The 13,014-nt window shown below is 41.5% G+C and overlaps 1 protein-coding gene and 1 long non-coding RNA gene across 4 annotated transcripts in view; one reads left to right on the top strand and one right to left on the bottom strand.

Moving 5' to 3' along the window:
- The window catches only part of LOC143031428 (uncharacterized), a 224,804-nt gene that overhangs the window by 14,479 nt on the left and 197,311 nt on the right, over positions 1–13,014 (top strand). The gene's annotated exons all lie outside the window — the stretch shown is intronic.
- LOC143031425 (uncharacterized) lies at positions 6,731–11,934 on the bottom strand. Of its 2 annotated transcripts, none has more exons than XM_076195224.1 (2): positions 11,790–11,934; positions 6,731–8,173 (listed from the first exon to the last, which is right to left on the bottom strand). In XM_076195224.1, the coding sequence occupies exon 2, from the start codon at positions 7,981–7,983 to the stop codon at positions 6,745–6,747; it is 1,239 nt and encodes a 412-aa protein (XP_076051339.1). In that variant the 5' UTR covers positions 7,984–8,173; positions 11,790–11,934; the 3' UTR covers positions 6,731–6,744. The 2 variants fall into 2 exon arrangements, with proteins under 2 accessions (XP_076051339.1, XP_076051338.1); XM_076195223.1 differs by having other exon boundaries at positions 11,797–11,934.

Here is a 13,014-nt window from a genome sequence, read left to right as displayed (position 1 = left end):
AAAAGAAAAAGGCATAGAAACCACTCCCATCCATTCCATTATCTATATATTTCACTCCCCTCCACCCTCCTCCCTCCCTCTTATCTTGGCACCTCCTGGATGACGGGTCATCCCTGCATCCTGTCCACAGCCCTGGGTCAGAAGCAGTGTCGCAAGACACAGCACATCTATAGCAAGGCCGCTTCGTAAATTCGGCGACCCTCCCTCTCCGTCCCCTCATGCAGAGAAAATGGGGAGAAATCCCTTCGGGCTGCGTAAAATTTTTTTCACATACGTCCTCACCCCCCATCCCCTACCCACTCTCCCTCATGCATCACAGCATCATCTATATACAACCCCTCTCCATTCACCCCTGTCTTCTGTCCTCTCCCGTCCTTCCTCAGCAGACATTCCTCTCTTTTGTAATGCCCCTTTCACCCCATCCATCCATCCCATCCTAGGACGCCCCATCATATTCACTCCTTCCACCTCTGCCTTTCACGCTTCTTTTACTAGTCTTTCTTCACTCATTCTTTCCATGTGTCCAAACCATCCCAATACTCATTCATCAACCCTATCTCCCAGTTCTCTTTCCACCCCTGTTCTCCTCCTCACCTCCTCATTTCTCACTCTGTCTATCCTAGTAACCCCTATCATACTTCTCAGACATTTCATCTCGAACACATTCAAACTCCTTCTCTTTTCCTCTCTCATGTTCCATGTTTCTGCCCCGTACAATGCGGTTGGCACAATCACTCCTTCATATAACCTCCTCTTAGCATCCATTCCTAGATGTCTATTTCTCATTACACTTTTCAATACACCAAAGCATTTACTCGCTTCTCTCAATCTACATTCTACCTCCACCCCACTCCTTCCTTTCCTGCCACATTCGCACCCAAGTATCTAAAACTATCCACTTCTTCCAGTCTTTCACCCTTAATGCTCACCTCCAGCCTGCTGTCACTCTCTCCCCTTGTACAGCTTATCACCTTACTTTTACCCACATTTGTCTTCAGCTTCCCTCTTTCACACACCTTTAAAATCTGCCACTAACTTCCTCAATCACTCCTCTGATCCTGCTACAAGCGCAGTGTCGTCCGCAAACAACAGCTGGCTCACCTTCCACTTTTCTCAATTTTCTTTAATCATCTCCAACCCCTGACCCACTACCCTAGCATTCACCTCACGCACCACCCCATCCATGTAAAGATTGAACAGCTAGGGCGACATAACACATCCCTGACGAAGTCCCACCTTTACCTCAAACCATTCACTCTCTCCATTTCTAATCCTTATGCAAGCTCTACTACTCTCGTAAAAACTCTTGACTGCTCTTGATAGTTTTCCTCCTATCCCATATATCTGCAGTACCTCCCACAGTGCCTTCCTGTCTACCCTGTCATAAGCCTTTTCCAGATCCATAAAAGCCCAAAAAAACATCCTTGCCTTTTCCTATAGCTTTCTCATATATCTGTCTTACCACAAAAATCTGATCTACACAACCCCTACCTGTCCTAAACCCACACTGTTCTTCACCAATTACTCCCTCTGTTCCTCTACTAATCCTCTCAATTAAGCCCCTTCCATAAGCCTTCCCAACTACACTCAACAAGCTGATCCCTCTGAAACTACTACACTCACACTTGTCCCCCTTTCCCTTGTAAAACGGAACTATACAGGCACTCCTCCAGTCCTCCGGCACTCTACCCTCTCTTAAACAAACATTAAATAACCTCACCAGCCAGTCCACCATCACTGTATCTCCTTTCTTCAGACATTCTGCATGGCATCCATCCAGACCAGGTGCCTTACCTGCTCTCATCATCTTAACAGCTGCTTTCACTTCACCTTTCCCTATTTCTCCTCCATTTTCCTCACTCATCACTCATTTTCTTAGCGCTTTCCTCTGTAACTACCTTTCCCTCCCTATCCTCCTTCACATTTAGCAACTCCCTAAAATACTCTGCCCACCTTCCTCTCACTACCTTCTTTTCCATTATCATATATATATATATATATATATATATATATATATATATATATATATATATATATATATATATATATATATATCCATTAAGGAGTTCGTTGGGATGGAATGGGTAGGAGTATATAAAGATACATAAAAGATCAAGATCGAGAAAGGAGTATGGCAAGGCGATACAATTTCACTTAAATTACTTACAGCTTCCTTGGAAGAGATTTTCAGAAGGTTGAATTGGGATGAGAAAGGTTTGAAGATTAATGGCGAATATCTGAACCACCAAAGATCTGCGGATATTATTCTTATTTCAGAAAGAACAGAAGACGTGCAAGATATGCTGAGTGATCTGAACAAGGAGTCTCAAAGTAGGTTTAAAATGAATAAGAGTAAAACAAAAGTAATTTTAAACGCGAAAGTTCAAAGTAAAGGTGTTATAATCGATGGTGAGTTTTGAAGAAGTTGAAGAGTATGATTATTTAGGCCAGATGGTGAAAGTAACGACATATCATGTTAATGAAATAAAAAGACGCATTACAATTGGTTGGAAAATGTTTGGTATGATAAAATCTTACGAGGCTCTCTATTTTTATGTTTGAAATGTAAAGTTTACAATCAATGCATTCTGCCAGCAACAATCTACGGGTGTGAGATTTGAAAACTGGCGAAGGAGATGGAAACAAAGCAATGGACTGCACAGAGGAGAGATCAATCATGGGAATAACGCTGAGAGACCGAAAGAGAGCAAGTTGGGTGAGAGAGCAGACTAGAAAGATATTGTGGAGGCGGTAAAAGAGAGTGGAATTGGGCAGGCAAGTTGGTGCGAACGACTGATGAGCGATGGAGCAAATGAGTTACTGAATGAACGCCGCGAGATGGGAAGCGTGGAAGAGGGAGACCAGACAGAAGGTGGAAAACAAGAGTGAGAAATTTGCATTAGTGACGTGGCAGAGGTTGGCGCGGTCGTGTGAATCATGGAATGCTATGAAGGAGGCCTTTGTTCAGCAGTGGACTCAGGATGGCTGATTTGATTTTGATATGTATATATATATATATATATATATATATATACACAAACTTCTGACAGTTGCTCAGGGAATCGAACTGAGACCTAGCTTGATGCCAAGCACCTTATCAATGGAGCCATAGGAACTACAAAAGGACACCGAGCGATCTAGATTGACCGCTAACTGCTGTCATTACCAGAATTTCACAGAATCCCCAAACTCATCTCATGGACCATGATGAGCAGCCTTGAAACCATGATGGGCATTTTTTAGGGGTGAGGCTACCGTTTATAACTTACATTGATGTATTCATGATGCACGTTATACAACTTATGTATCACAGTTTTACTCATTTTTCTCAAATGTTATTCTGTCTCTATCCAATACTGATGAAAGCCATTCATCCAGAACATCTGAAGTTCCAACTTGGACACATATGAGGAAGAGGGTGTTTGCACTAATGAAACCCTTGGTTATTTGATGTACTATTCTGAAGTCATGTGCAAATGAACCAATAAAGGCAGACATACCATATATATATATATATATATATATATATATATATATATATATATATATATATATATATATATATATATATATATATATATATATGGCATTATGGTGCAAAATCCTTTCCGAATATATCAAGATAATCGACATGTAGAATTTGCAATGCGTCGTACATTTTTTTTTTTTTATCAGAGGTGCAATAGGAGGTAAAATTGAAAATAAAGAACAGAGTATGACTTATGTTTATCTTATTTTACCTAGTTCTAAGTATTCCTGTAACCTTCTGTAGTCTATGCCTAATGTCTGAAAACTATAGCATCCTGGCCAGCAATTTTACCTTCATTCTTGAACTGGGTGCAGAACATGTCGTGAACAGCTCCAGCCTCTTGCCAGCTGATCACAAAAATAATAACAGGACTCTGTGGTAGACGAACAAACATGCTGTTGGAATGGCTGAGCATAGCACGTACTGTGTAATTAATTCCGTAAGATGGCCACGAAAATTATGTTCACAGAATGTGCTGTGCTCACGCAAACTTACATACATACATACATACATACATACATACACCAAAGGCATTTCCCCCCTTACACGCGGGGTAGCCAAAAAGAAAAAAATATAAAAAACATTCCCACCCATTCCATTTCCTATATATTCCACTCCCCTCCACCCTCCTCCCTCCCTCTTATCTTGGCACCTCCTGGATGACGGGTCATCCCTGCATCCTGTCCACTGCCCTGGGTCAGAAGCAGTGTCGCAAGACACAGCACATCGCAAAACTTAACCTTAATCAATACTTGACGCCTTTGCCCCATACAAATGAAAACGTATTTCATAAGAGCTACATATGCACAATACGTATCCCAACCTAACTACGCATATAGCTACGTAATATACACGTACATGCCACTCTAATTAGAATTCCTAATTTGTAAAACTTTTCACCCTTATAAAACAATTGATCCCGAATTTATAACTCAAGAACAGCTTACAAATGGTTATCTTTAAACCCTCTATAAAAGATATATAATAATAGATTAATAAAAATACAACTCGTACTTAAAGAACACTACTACAAAAAAAAAAATAATAATGAAAACAATACATTATAGGCAATGCAAATCTTATGCTATCAATCTTGTGATATAGCCCACGAGCCAGACTGGCCTTCGCCTTGACCACCTAGGTCCTACTGACGGTTCTGCCACTACTGCGCCTTCTACTTCTACATCACTGACTTCAACTCTTTCAACTTCACCAAAGTCGACTCTCAATTTCCATTTCATTATCACCTTCACACCTGCAATAACTCCTTTTTCATCACTAACAGTTACTCGCATGAACGACTACTTCATCATTCCACGTAAAAGTACTTTCTCCAGCGTATTTCCATAGGTAGTCCACGTGAACTACTTTAGTTTCCCTGCACGCGGCACCACTATCAGCCATCTGTCCTTCCCGGTGTTTGCCTCTACCCACAGTTTCAGTAACACACCTTCCTCTAACCATAAGGTGGTCCACTGGTTCACGAGGTCCTTAGTTCCGAGACTCTCAGACGCCACTTCTCATAGCTTGGCCGCTCGTGGCCCACAGTCAATCACAGGAGCGAGGTCGCTGCTTCCTCCACCTTTCCTGGCTCTCACCATAGTCCACCACTCGCAAACGTCCGCACGCACGCCACACCCTTCAGGTGCTAAGGCACCTCCTTCCAGGCAGCTCTTGCCTCGCTCGACTGCCGATCACTCACATCGTTAATCGGCTGTTGTTGTTGCTCACTAATGCTTCCGTGGATTTCTGCTGTCTTTCCCGGTGTCGAAAGCATACACCGAACTCTGGCTTTGGCCAGGGGGTCTGCTACCTGTGGCTTAATTACCTGCGTGGGGATCCAGAAGGATCAAGGGCACCTCTTCACCATGCACTTTCAGCACCCAACTCCCGAGTCCGATGACTGCCTCACTCTCCATCAGGTAATTCAAGCCCAGTAGCCAAGATTCCTTCATATTGGATACGAACTCCGGCAGCTCCGTGCTACCCATGCCAATGCAAGCCTGCATTGGCATGCAATGCCCAGAAACACCGCAGACTTCCTGTTGGGTGGCTGGAAGCGCCCTGGTATTCATCAAGTCCGCCTTGACAATGGTCTCCTCTCCTCCGTGTCGATGATCGTCTTGCATGGCTTCCCGTCCACGGTACCAACCACCTCAACAGCAGCCGATGTAGTGATGCTGCGACAGCCTACACTGTGAGGGGCCCTGGGGTCCAGTCGAGTTTCCTTGCTCCCTCTTGGCTTGCATGCAAGCGTCCATCCCATGTCCATGCTGACTACAGTTTCAAAAGCACGGCTGAAATGTAGGCGGATCCAGTCGGTCTAGAGAACGCGTCCTTTGCACCCCTCGACACCAGGACCTCTTGTGGCCTACCTCACCGCACAGAAACCACCCTCCCCTGAGGAAACCATTCTTGGGATAGGTCTCCGTGTTTAAGTGGTCTTCTTTCCCTCTCCCTTGCAAACCTTGACTTGTTCTGGAGGTGCACAGAAACAACACCCCGAAATCCATGGCACTCGCCAAGGCCATCTGGACATCTTGCGGGTGTGCGTGCTTCCCATACATCGGAACTTTCTCTCTCTCTCTGTCAGGCTTGGTCGTCGTCGTTCAGCAGCTCAAACTGAGCGTGGTATGCTTTCCATGGTATTTTCCCATCAAACTCAACAGGTTTCCTATGTTCCACACGACGAGGGGATACCGGTGGTGCCCTTCGTGGAGTAACAGGGTGTGTCCGTCATCAAAGAGATGGAGTGACGTGACGCGGGAGGTGGTGTTCTCGAGAACCCCAGGTGCTGAACCCAGACCGTCCTCTTGGCTGTAAGGACGATAATCCGATCCTCTGCCGATCCCATCACCTTGGCCTTGACCCTCAGTCCGATTCTTGCACTCCACGCCTGACCTCTTCCACCGTTTTCACGAACTGCAAATCTTCTTGTGGCTCGCATCGTACCCCGAACACACGACTGTCTTGTATACTCTTTCGCCTACTCTCTCACCTCCAGGAGTCTTTTTTCTAACCTTTCGTAACTCTAGTGGCTGTACACTCTGTGTGCCTATTCTCTCATTCCCCCCATCAGCTTTGCTAGTATTGCTAATATGGCTTTATATTGTCCTTCACGTGATTCATTTTCTGTAATAGCGCTCGCCGCCATCATCTCGTCCTGCACGTACATTCAAGGTGAATAAAACATGTATGTCAAATGACAATACATCTTATTCATCTTCAGTCGTTTGTGATTTCATTCCCGTGACAGCTACACAAATGTGGGTCTTCATATGCCTAGTGAGGCTACATTTACGTGAGAAAGCTGCTGTGCACACGTCACACTGGAAAGGTCTTTCTCTTGTGTGGGTCCTGATATGTTCTTTGACGTGGCTCTTTCGTGTGAAAGCTGCATCGCATAGGTCACACTGGAAGGGCCTCTCTCCAGTGTGGGTCATCATGTGTCTTGTCAGATTTTGATTGACTAAGAAATATGCATCACACAAGTTACAGAGGAAAGTTTTCTTTCCTGTGTGGATCATCATGTGCTTTTTTAGAATATTCTTTGCTGAGAAGGATGCATCACACAGGTCACAGCGAAGAGCTTTCTCTCTTGTGTGGGTCCTCATATGCTGCTTCAGACCATCCTTTTGTGAGAAAGCAGCAACACACAGGTTGCAATGGAAAGGCTTTGCATTCGAGTGGGTTATCATGTGCTTCTTAAGATTGCCCTTCAGTGAGAATGCTGCACTGCACAGGTCACATTGGAAAGGTTTTTCTCCCGTGTGTGTATAGATATGTTGCTTCAGCTTAGTTTTGTTGATAAAACTTGCATCGCAAACCCCACACACAAAAGGCTTATCTCCTGTGTGGGTCATCATGTGTCTTTTCAGGCCACCCTTTACTGAGAAAGCTGCATCACACAGGTTGCATTGAAAAGGCTTTACTCCTGTATGGGTCATCATATGCTCTTTCAGAGCACCCTTTAGTGAAAAAACAGCATCACACTGGTTGCACTGAAAGGGCTTTACTCCTGTGTGGGTCATCATATGATTTTTCAGATACCACTTCCTTGAGAAAGTTGCATCACACAGGTCACAATGAAAAGGCTTTTCTCCAGTATGTGTATCTTTATGCGAGTTCAGATTATGTTTTTCTAAGAAAGCTGCATTGCAATCACCACACACAAAAGGTTTTTCTCCTGCATGGCTCTTCATATGCCTCTTTAGACTACCCTTTTTTAAAAAAGCAGAATCACACAGGTCACAATGAAAAGGCTTTTCCCCAGTATGTGTAAACATATGTGTCTTTAGTGCACTCTTATGTGAGAGAGCTGAATCGCACAGGTCACAACAAAAAGGTTTCTCTCCAGTATGTGTAAATATATGCTGCTTCAAAGTACCTTTGAGTTTGAAAGCTGCATCGCAAACCCCACACACGAAAGGATTTTCTCCCTTGTGGGTCATCATGTGTTGAGTTTCTCCTTTACTGAAGAAGCTGCACTGCAGTAGTTACAATGGAAAGGGTTTTTCTCCATCATGGGCCATCACATGTTTTTTGAGACGACTTTTCTGTGTAAAAGCTGCATCACACAGGTCACAGCAAAAAGGCTTCAATTCTATATGGGACATCATATGCTGTTTCACACTATCTTTCACTCTGAAAAATAAATAGCACAGATCACAATGAGAAGTTCCTATCCTGTGTGGTTTATTAAAATGTTTTCACATTACTATATCTTGGAAAAACGGCATCACACAGGCTTCAATGGAAATATTTCCCTCCTGTGTGGATTGTTGTATACTGTTTCATAAAAAGGCACCCTGAGAAAATTCACTGCACTGGCCACTATTCTTTAATCTGTACATGGAATCTAAGATTACTCCTATGGGAGAGCGGTATGAATCTCACATACAACTGCATTCCTTTCTGTTTCAGTTTTTATAATACTACCTTATGCAATCTTCCAAAAGAACCTTAATAGTTGTTATCCTTGTCCTAACAAAAACTCAAAATCTGCTTTAGTGTCATTGATGGATTTAACATATAAAGATATAACAAATGGGGGTGTTTCATGTACAAATTATTTTGGACAAAGATCATCTTTTACCTAGAGGGTATTCTGAGAAAAACATTAAGTAACAATATGTTGAAATCCAAGTAACTACTGCTTGACACCTTGATATATTCATACTTATTTGATTCAAAGTTTACTTCAAGTTGTCACTTGTAATGATGAACAGACTTTAACTGGTTAATATCTTGGTAGCAACACAACTAAATATTACATCATCTCAATGTACCTAAGTAGCAATATTTTACACTGAGAATAGAATAATGACTTGTAAATGAAATATACTGGTGGTGGAAGGTGTAGTGTTGTGGGTGTGTTCTGTTTGTGGGGGCTACAGCAAGTGTTTGTGTTCCTCTCTTGACAAGATTATCCTTGATTTTTGGGGGCTTTTGTTTTATGGTGTGCAAATGTGTTTTTGCAGCCCGTATGGGCTCCTAATCTCACTAAGACAAACCACAGCATCCTACAGACCATGCAAAACAAAATACCAGAGATTATTGTATTGATGTATGGCAGTATTTGGTGTGGGGTATTGTAGTATGACATGTTTTGTGTCTTCTGTGTTATTGATGCACCTGAGGCAGTTTCAATCTGTGGCCAGGCATATTCTGTGTTAGCACTATCTCAATGACAATTAGGATCTCAGTGTTTGCATGTTAGTGTGATTCTGGTCTGGTGTGCAAGGGCTTTCTCTGTGGGACACATCAGGGGGTTATTTTTGGAGTACTGTGGTTGGTGGTCTTTCTTGATGGGTCTGTTTAGTAATCTTGGTGTGAAAGTGTTCCAGTAAGAATGTTTTATGTATACATATGTGTATCTTTGTTCATATGTCAGTATGCTGACATATGAACAAAGGTTAGAAAAACTAAAATTATAAACTCTGGAGCAAATAAGAGAAAGAGGCAATTTGATATCCATATATAGAATTATGAAAGGGATGGAAATCCTTGACAGGGATGATCTACTTAAATGGGACAATAGAACTACAAGGGGACGCAAGAAGAAACTTAAGGAGGACAGTTACAGAAGAGATCTGATAAAGAATAGCTTTCCACATGGAGTGATAGATACATGGAATAAATTAAAGGAGAAAAGAACTGGATGCGGAAAGATACAACTGCGGGTCCCTACAAGTATAGCTCTTCTCCCGCAAAATACAACCAGTTAAATATATACATATATATAATATATATATATATGTGTGTGTGTGTGTGTCTGTATTTACCTAGTTGTATTTTGCGGGAAGGGGAGCTATGCTCGCGGTGTCCCGCCTTTGTACCTCACAGTGTCTAGTTTACTTTTAAACTCATGAACGGTTTTTGCACATACTATTTCATTTTCCAGTTTGTTCTAAGTATGTACCACTCTATGTGGAAAACTGTTTTTCTTCAGTTCTCTTCTGTAGCTATGTTTTTTTATTTTCTTTCCATGTCCTCTTGTGTTTCTCTTATCCCAGTTTAGTAAGTCCTCTCTATCGAGTATCTCTGTGCCTTTCATGATTCTGTAGATGGTCAGTAGGTCACCTCTTTCTCTTCTTTGCTCCAGTGTCGGTAACCCCAGTTTAGCCAATCTCTCCTTGTATGATAGATTTGCAAGTGCAGGTGCCATTTTTGTAGCTGCTCTTTGGATTCTTTCTATTTTCTTTATATTCTTTTTGGTACTGGGGGACTACAGTGTCTCTGCATACTCTCGTCTAGCCCTTATCAATGTAACCAATATTTTATTTTATCATGTCTTCGTCCAAGTATGCAAATGACACTTTTATTGATCTTAGCAAGTTGTAAGCCTCCCCGACAATTTTGTTAATCTGTTTATCATAGGACAAGTTGTTTGTGATAATTACTCCCAAATCTTTTTCGGATCCTACTTTCTTTACTTCCTTGGTTCCAATTGTATATTTTCCTGATATTCTGTTTTTGCTTTTTCCAAACTCCATTATGCTACACTTCTTAGTATTAAAGTCCACTTCCCATTTCTGACTCTAGTTCCATACCCTATTTAGGTCTTCTTGCAGTGCTTCACAGTCCTTATAAGTTTCTACTTTCCTTAACAGTTTGGCGTCATCAGCAAAGAAGCTCATATGTATTTACCTAGTTGTATTTACCTAGTTGTATTTTACGGGAAGGGGAGCTATGCTCGTGGTGTCCCGTCTTCATATCTCATTTTATCTAAACTATTTTTAAATTCATGTATTGTTTTTGCACACACCACTTTCTCATCTAACTTGTTCCAACTGTCTATTACTCTGTGAGGAAAGCTGTTCTTTTTCACATCTCTTCTATAGCTGTCTTTCTCGATTTTCTTTCCGTGCCCTCTTGTATTTCTATCATCCCATTTTATCAGATTCTCTCTATCAGTAATTTCTATGCCTTTCATGATTCTGTAAATAGCTATCAAATCTCCTCTCTCTCTTCTTTGCTCTAGTGTCTGTAGTTCAAGTTTTGCTAGTCTCTCTTCATATGATAGTTTTGAGAGTGTTGGTGCCAATTTTGTAATTGCTCTTTGTATTCTTTCAAGTTTTTTTATACATTTTTTTTTTACTTGGTGACCACATCGTTGCTGCATATTCCAATCTTGGTCTTATCAGAGTGATTAGAATTTTCTTTTTGTGTGTGTGTCACGTGTGTGTGTATTTACCTAGTTGTTGTATTTTACGGGAAGGGGAGCTATACTCGTAGTGTCCCGTCTTCATATCTCATTTTATCTAAACTATTTTTAAATTCATGTATTGCTTTTGCACACACTACTTTCTTATTGTGTGTGTGTGTGTGTGCATGTGTGTACATATACATAAAAGCTAGGTTAGGTAGGGTTATGCATAGGTTCGGTAATGATCAATAAAGGAAATTGTAAACATGGTCACACATATCGTCAAATGCGCTGCTATTCTGAAATTTTACCATATTATGTAAGTTGCTCCCTTAGATTATGGAGGTATTTTCTTTATTGAGATCATGTTTTCACTGCAATATAACCTAGACCCAATCAAGATTCTAAATTCATATAATTCCCCCACCCCACACTTCCGAGTAATGGAATCCTTGTTATGTTTTAATCCCAGCCGTTTGGCTTCGTTGATGACCTACAGCATTACTGCCAACGAATTCAAAACATCTTGAAATTACTACAATCATGTTTGACTGACTTGGGGCAAATCATAACATCATGTGGTGGGTTAATGAGTGCCCACACATAACTCACTTATTACCTAGGTGTTTTCCTTCTGTGCGATTGCGTGGCACTTCTGTACCTCAGATGTATTTCTTTAATCTCATAAATCCCAACAACTCTTGTGATATCCACAGGATTTTTGATTCACGTTTGTTTACACCCAACTGGAAATTAATACTCGTCATGAGAAAACTTTACTACATAATTTATTAAGGGGTGACTACTCTTTCTGAATTTCATCGTCGAGGGACCTTGGATTTTACACTACTGATTGTTTTCATGTTGTTTGTATTATTTCAATCATCTCCGTTTGTGTCGTCTCGTTGGTTAGGCGTGATGGCACAATTGTTGAATTCCGTTTCAAGTTTGCCCAATTATGTCGTTAGGTTCTTGATCATGGATTTATTCTTCTCAATCTCTCCAAGCAGCAGCCGTTGCCTCAAGTTAAGAAATTAATTGTGCTGCATTTCTCTGTTGTTGTTGGATTCGTGATTTTTGGGAATAGGCTTTCATACACACACACACACACTCGGTGGCGCAGTTGGTAGAGCGCTGGACTGGGAAGTACGATAGTGCTCGCAGTACCCAGTTCGAATCCTGCCCAGGGCCGAAACTATTTCGGTATCGCTGTGCTTCGGGTCGTTACTCTGACTCTCGTGGGCGGGGAGTTGGGTGTGTGTGTGTGTGTGAAAGGTCATAGCATTACCCATAGATCGGTCATACGAGCTCTGAGCTCTCTTCCAGGAGGGAAATAGCTGTCGATCACGAGTCCAACATGTGATCCAAAGACCAAGGTGAATACACACACACACACACACACACACGAAAAGAAAATCAAGACAGCTATAGAAGAGATCTGAAAAAGAACAGCTTTCCTCACAGAGTAATAGACATGTGGAACAAGTTAGATGAGAAAGTGGTGTGTGCAAAAACAATATATGAATTTAAAAATAGTTTAGATAAAATGAGATAGGAAGACGGGACACCACGAGCATAGCTCCCCTTCCCGTAAAATACAACTAGGTAAATACACACACACACATACATACATACATATATATATATATATATATATATATATATATATATTCATATATAATATGTGCGAAAATCTGGAGTCTAGGATCCTTATAAGGGGTGGAGAAGCGTAAACACCAGACTCAAAGTGGAAAGTTTAATGCCCGACATTTCGGTTCTAGTTCTAGAACCGTCTTCAGGGGTGTGAAAATGTACAGTATTCACATGAGCTATTAAC

The sequence above is a fragment of the Oratosquilla oratoria genome, chromosome 12 (assembly GCF_046742065.1).
Source record: "Oratosquilla oratoria isolate Oo_2021 chromosome 12, ASM4674206v1, whole genome shotgun sequence".
NCBI classification, from domain to species: domain Eukaryota; kingdom Metazoa; phylum Arthropoda; class Malacostraca; order Stomatopoda; family Squillidae; genus Oratosquilla; species Oratosquilla oratoria.
This window is presented reverse-complemented; position numbering and strand designations above follow the sequence as displayed.

Excerpts from the sequence above, each read along its gene's own strand:
- LOC143031425 (XM_076195224.1), bottom strand. The coding sequence starts at position 7,983 with ATGATGACCCACAAGGGAGAAAATCCTTTCGTGTGTGGGGTTTGCGAT.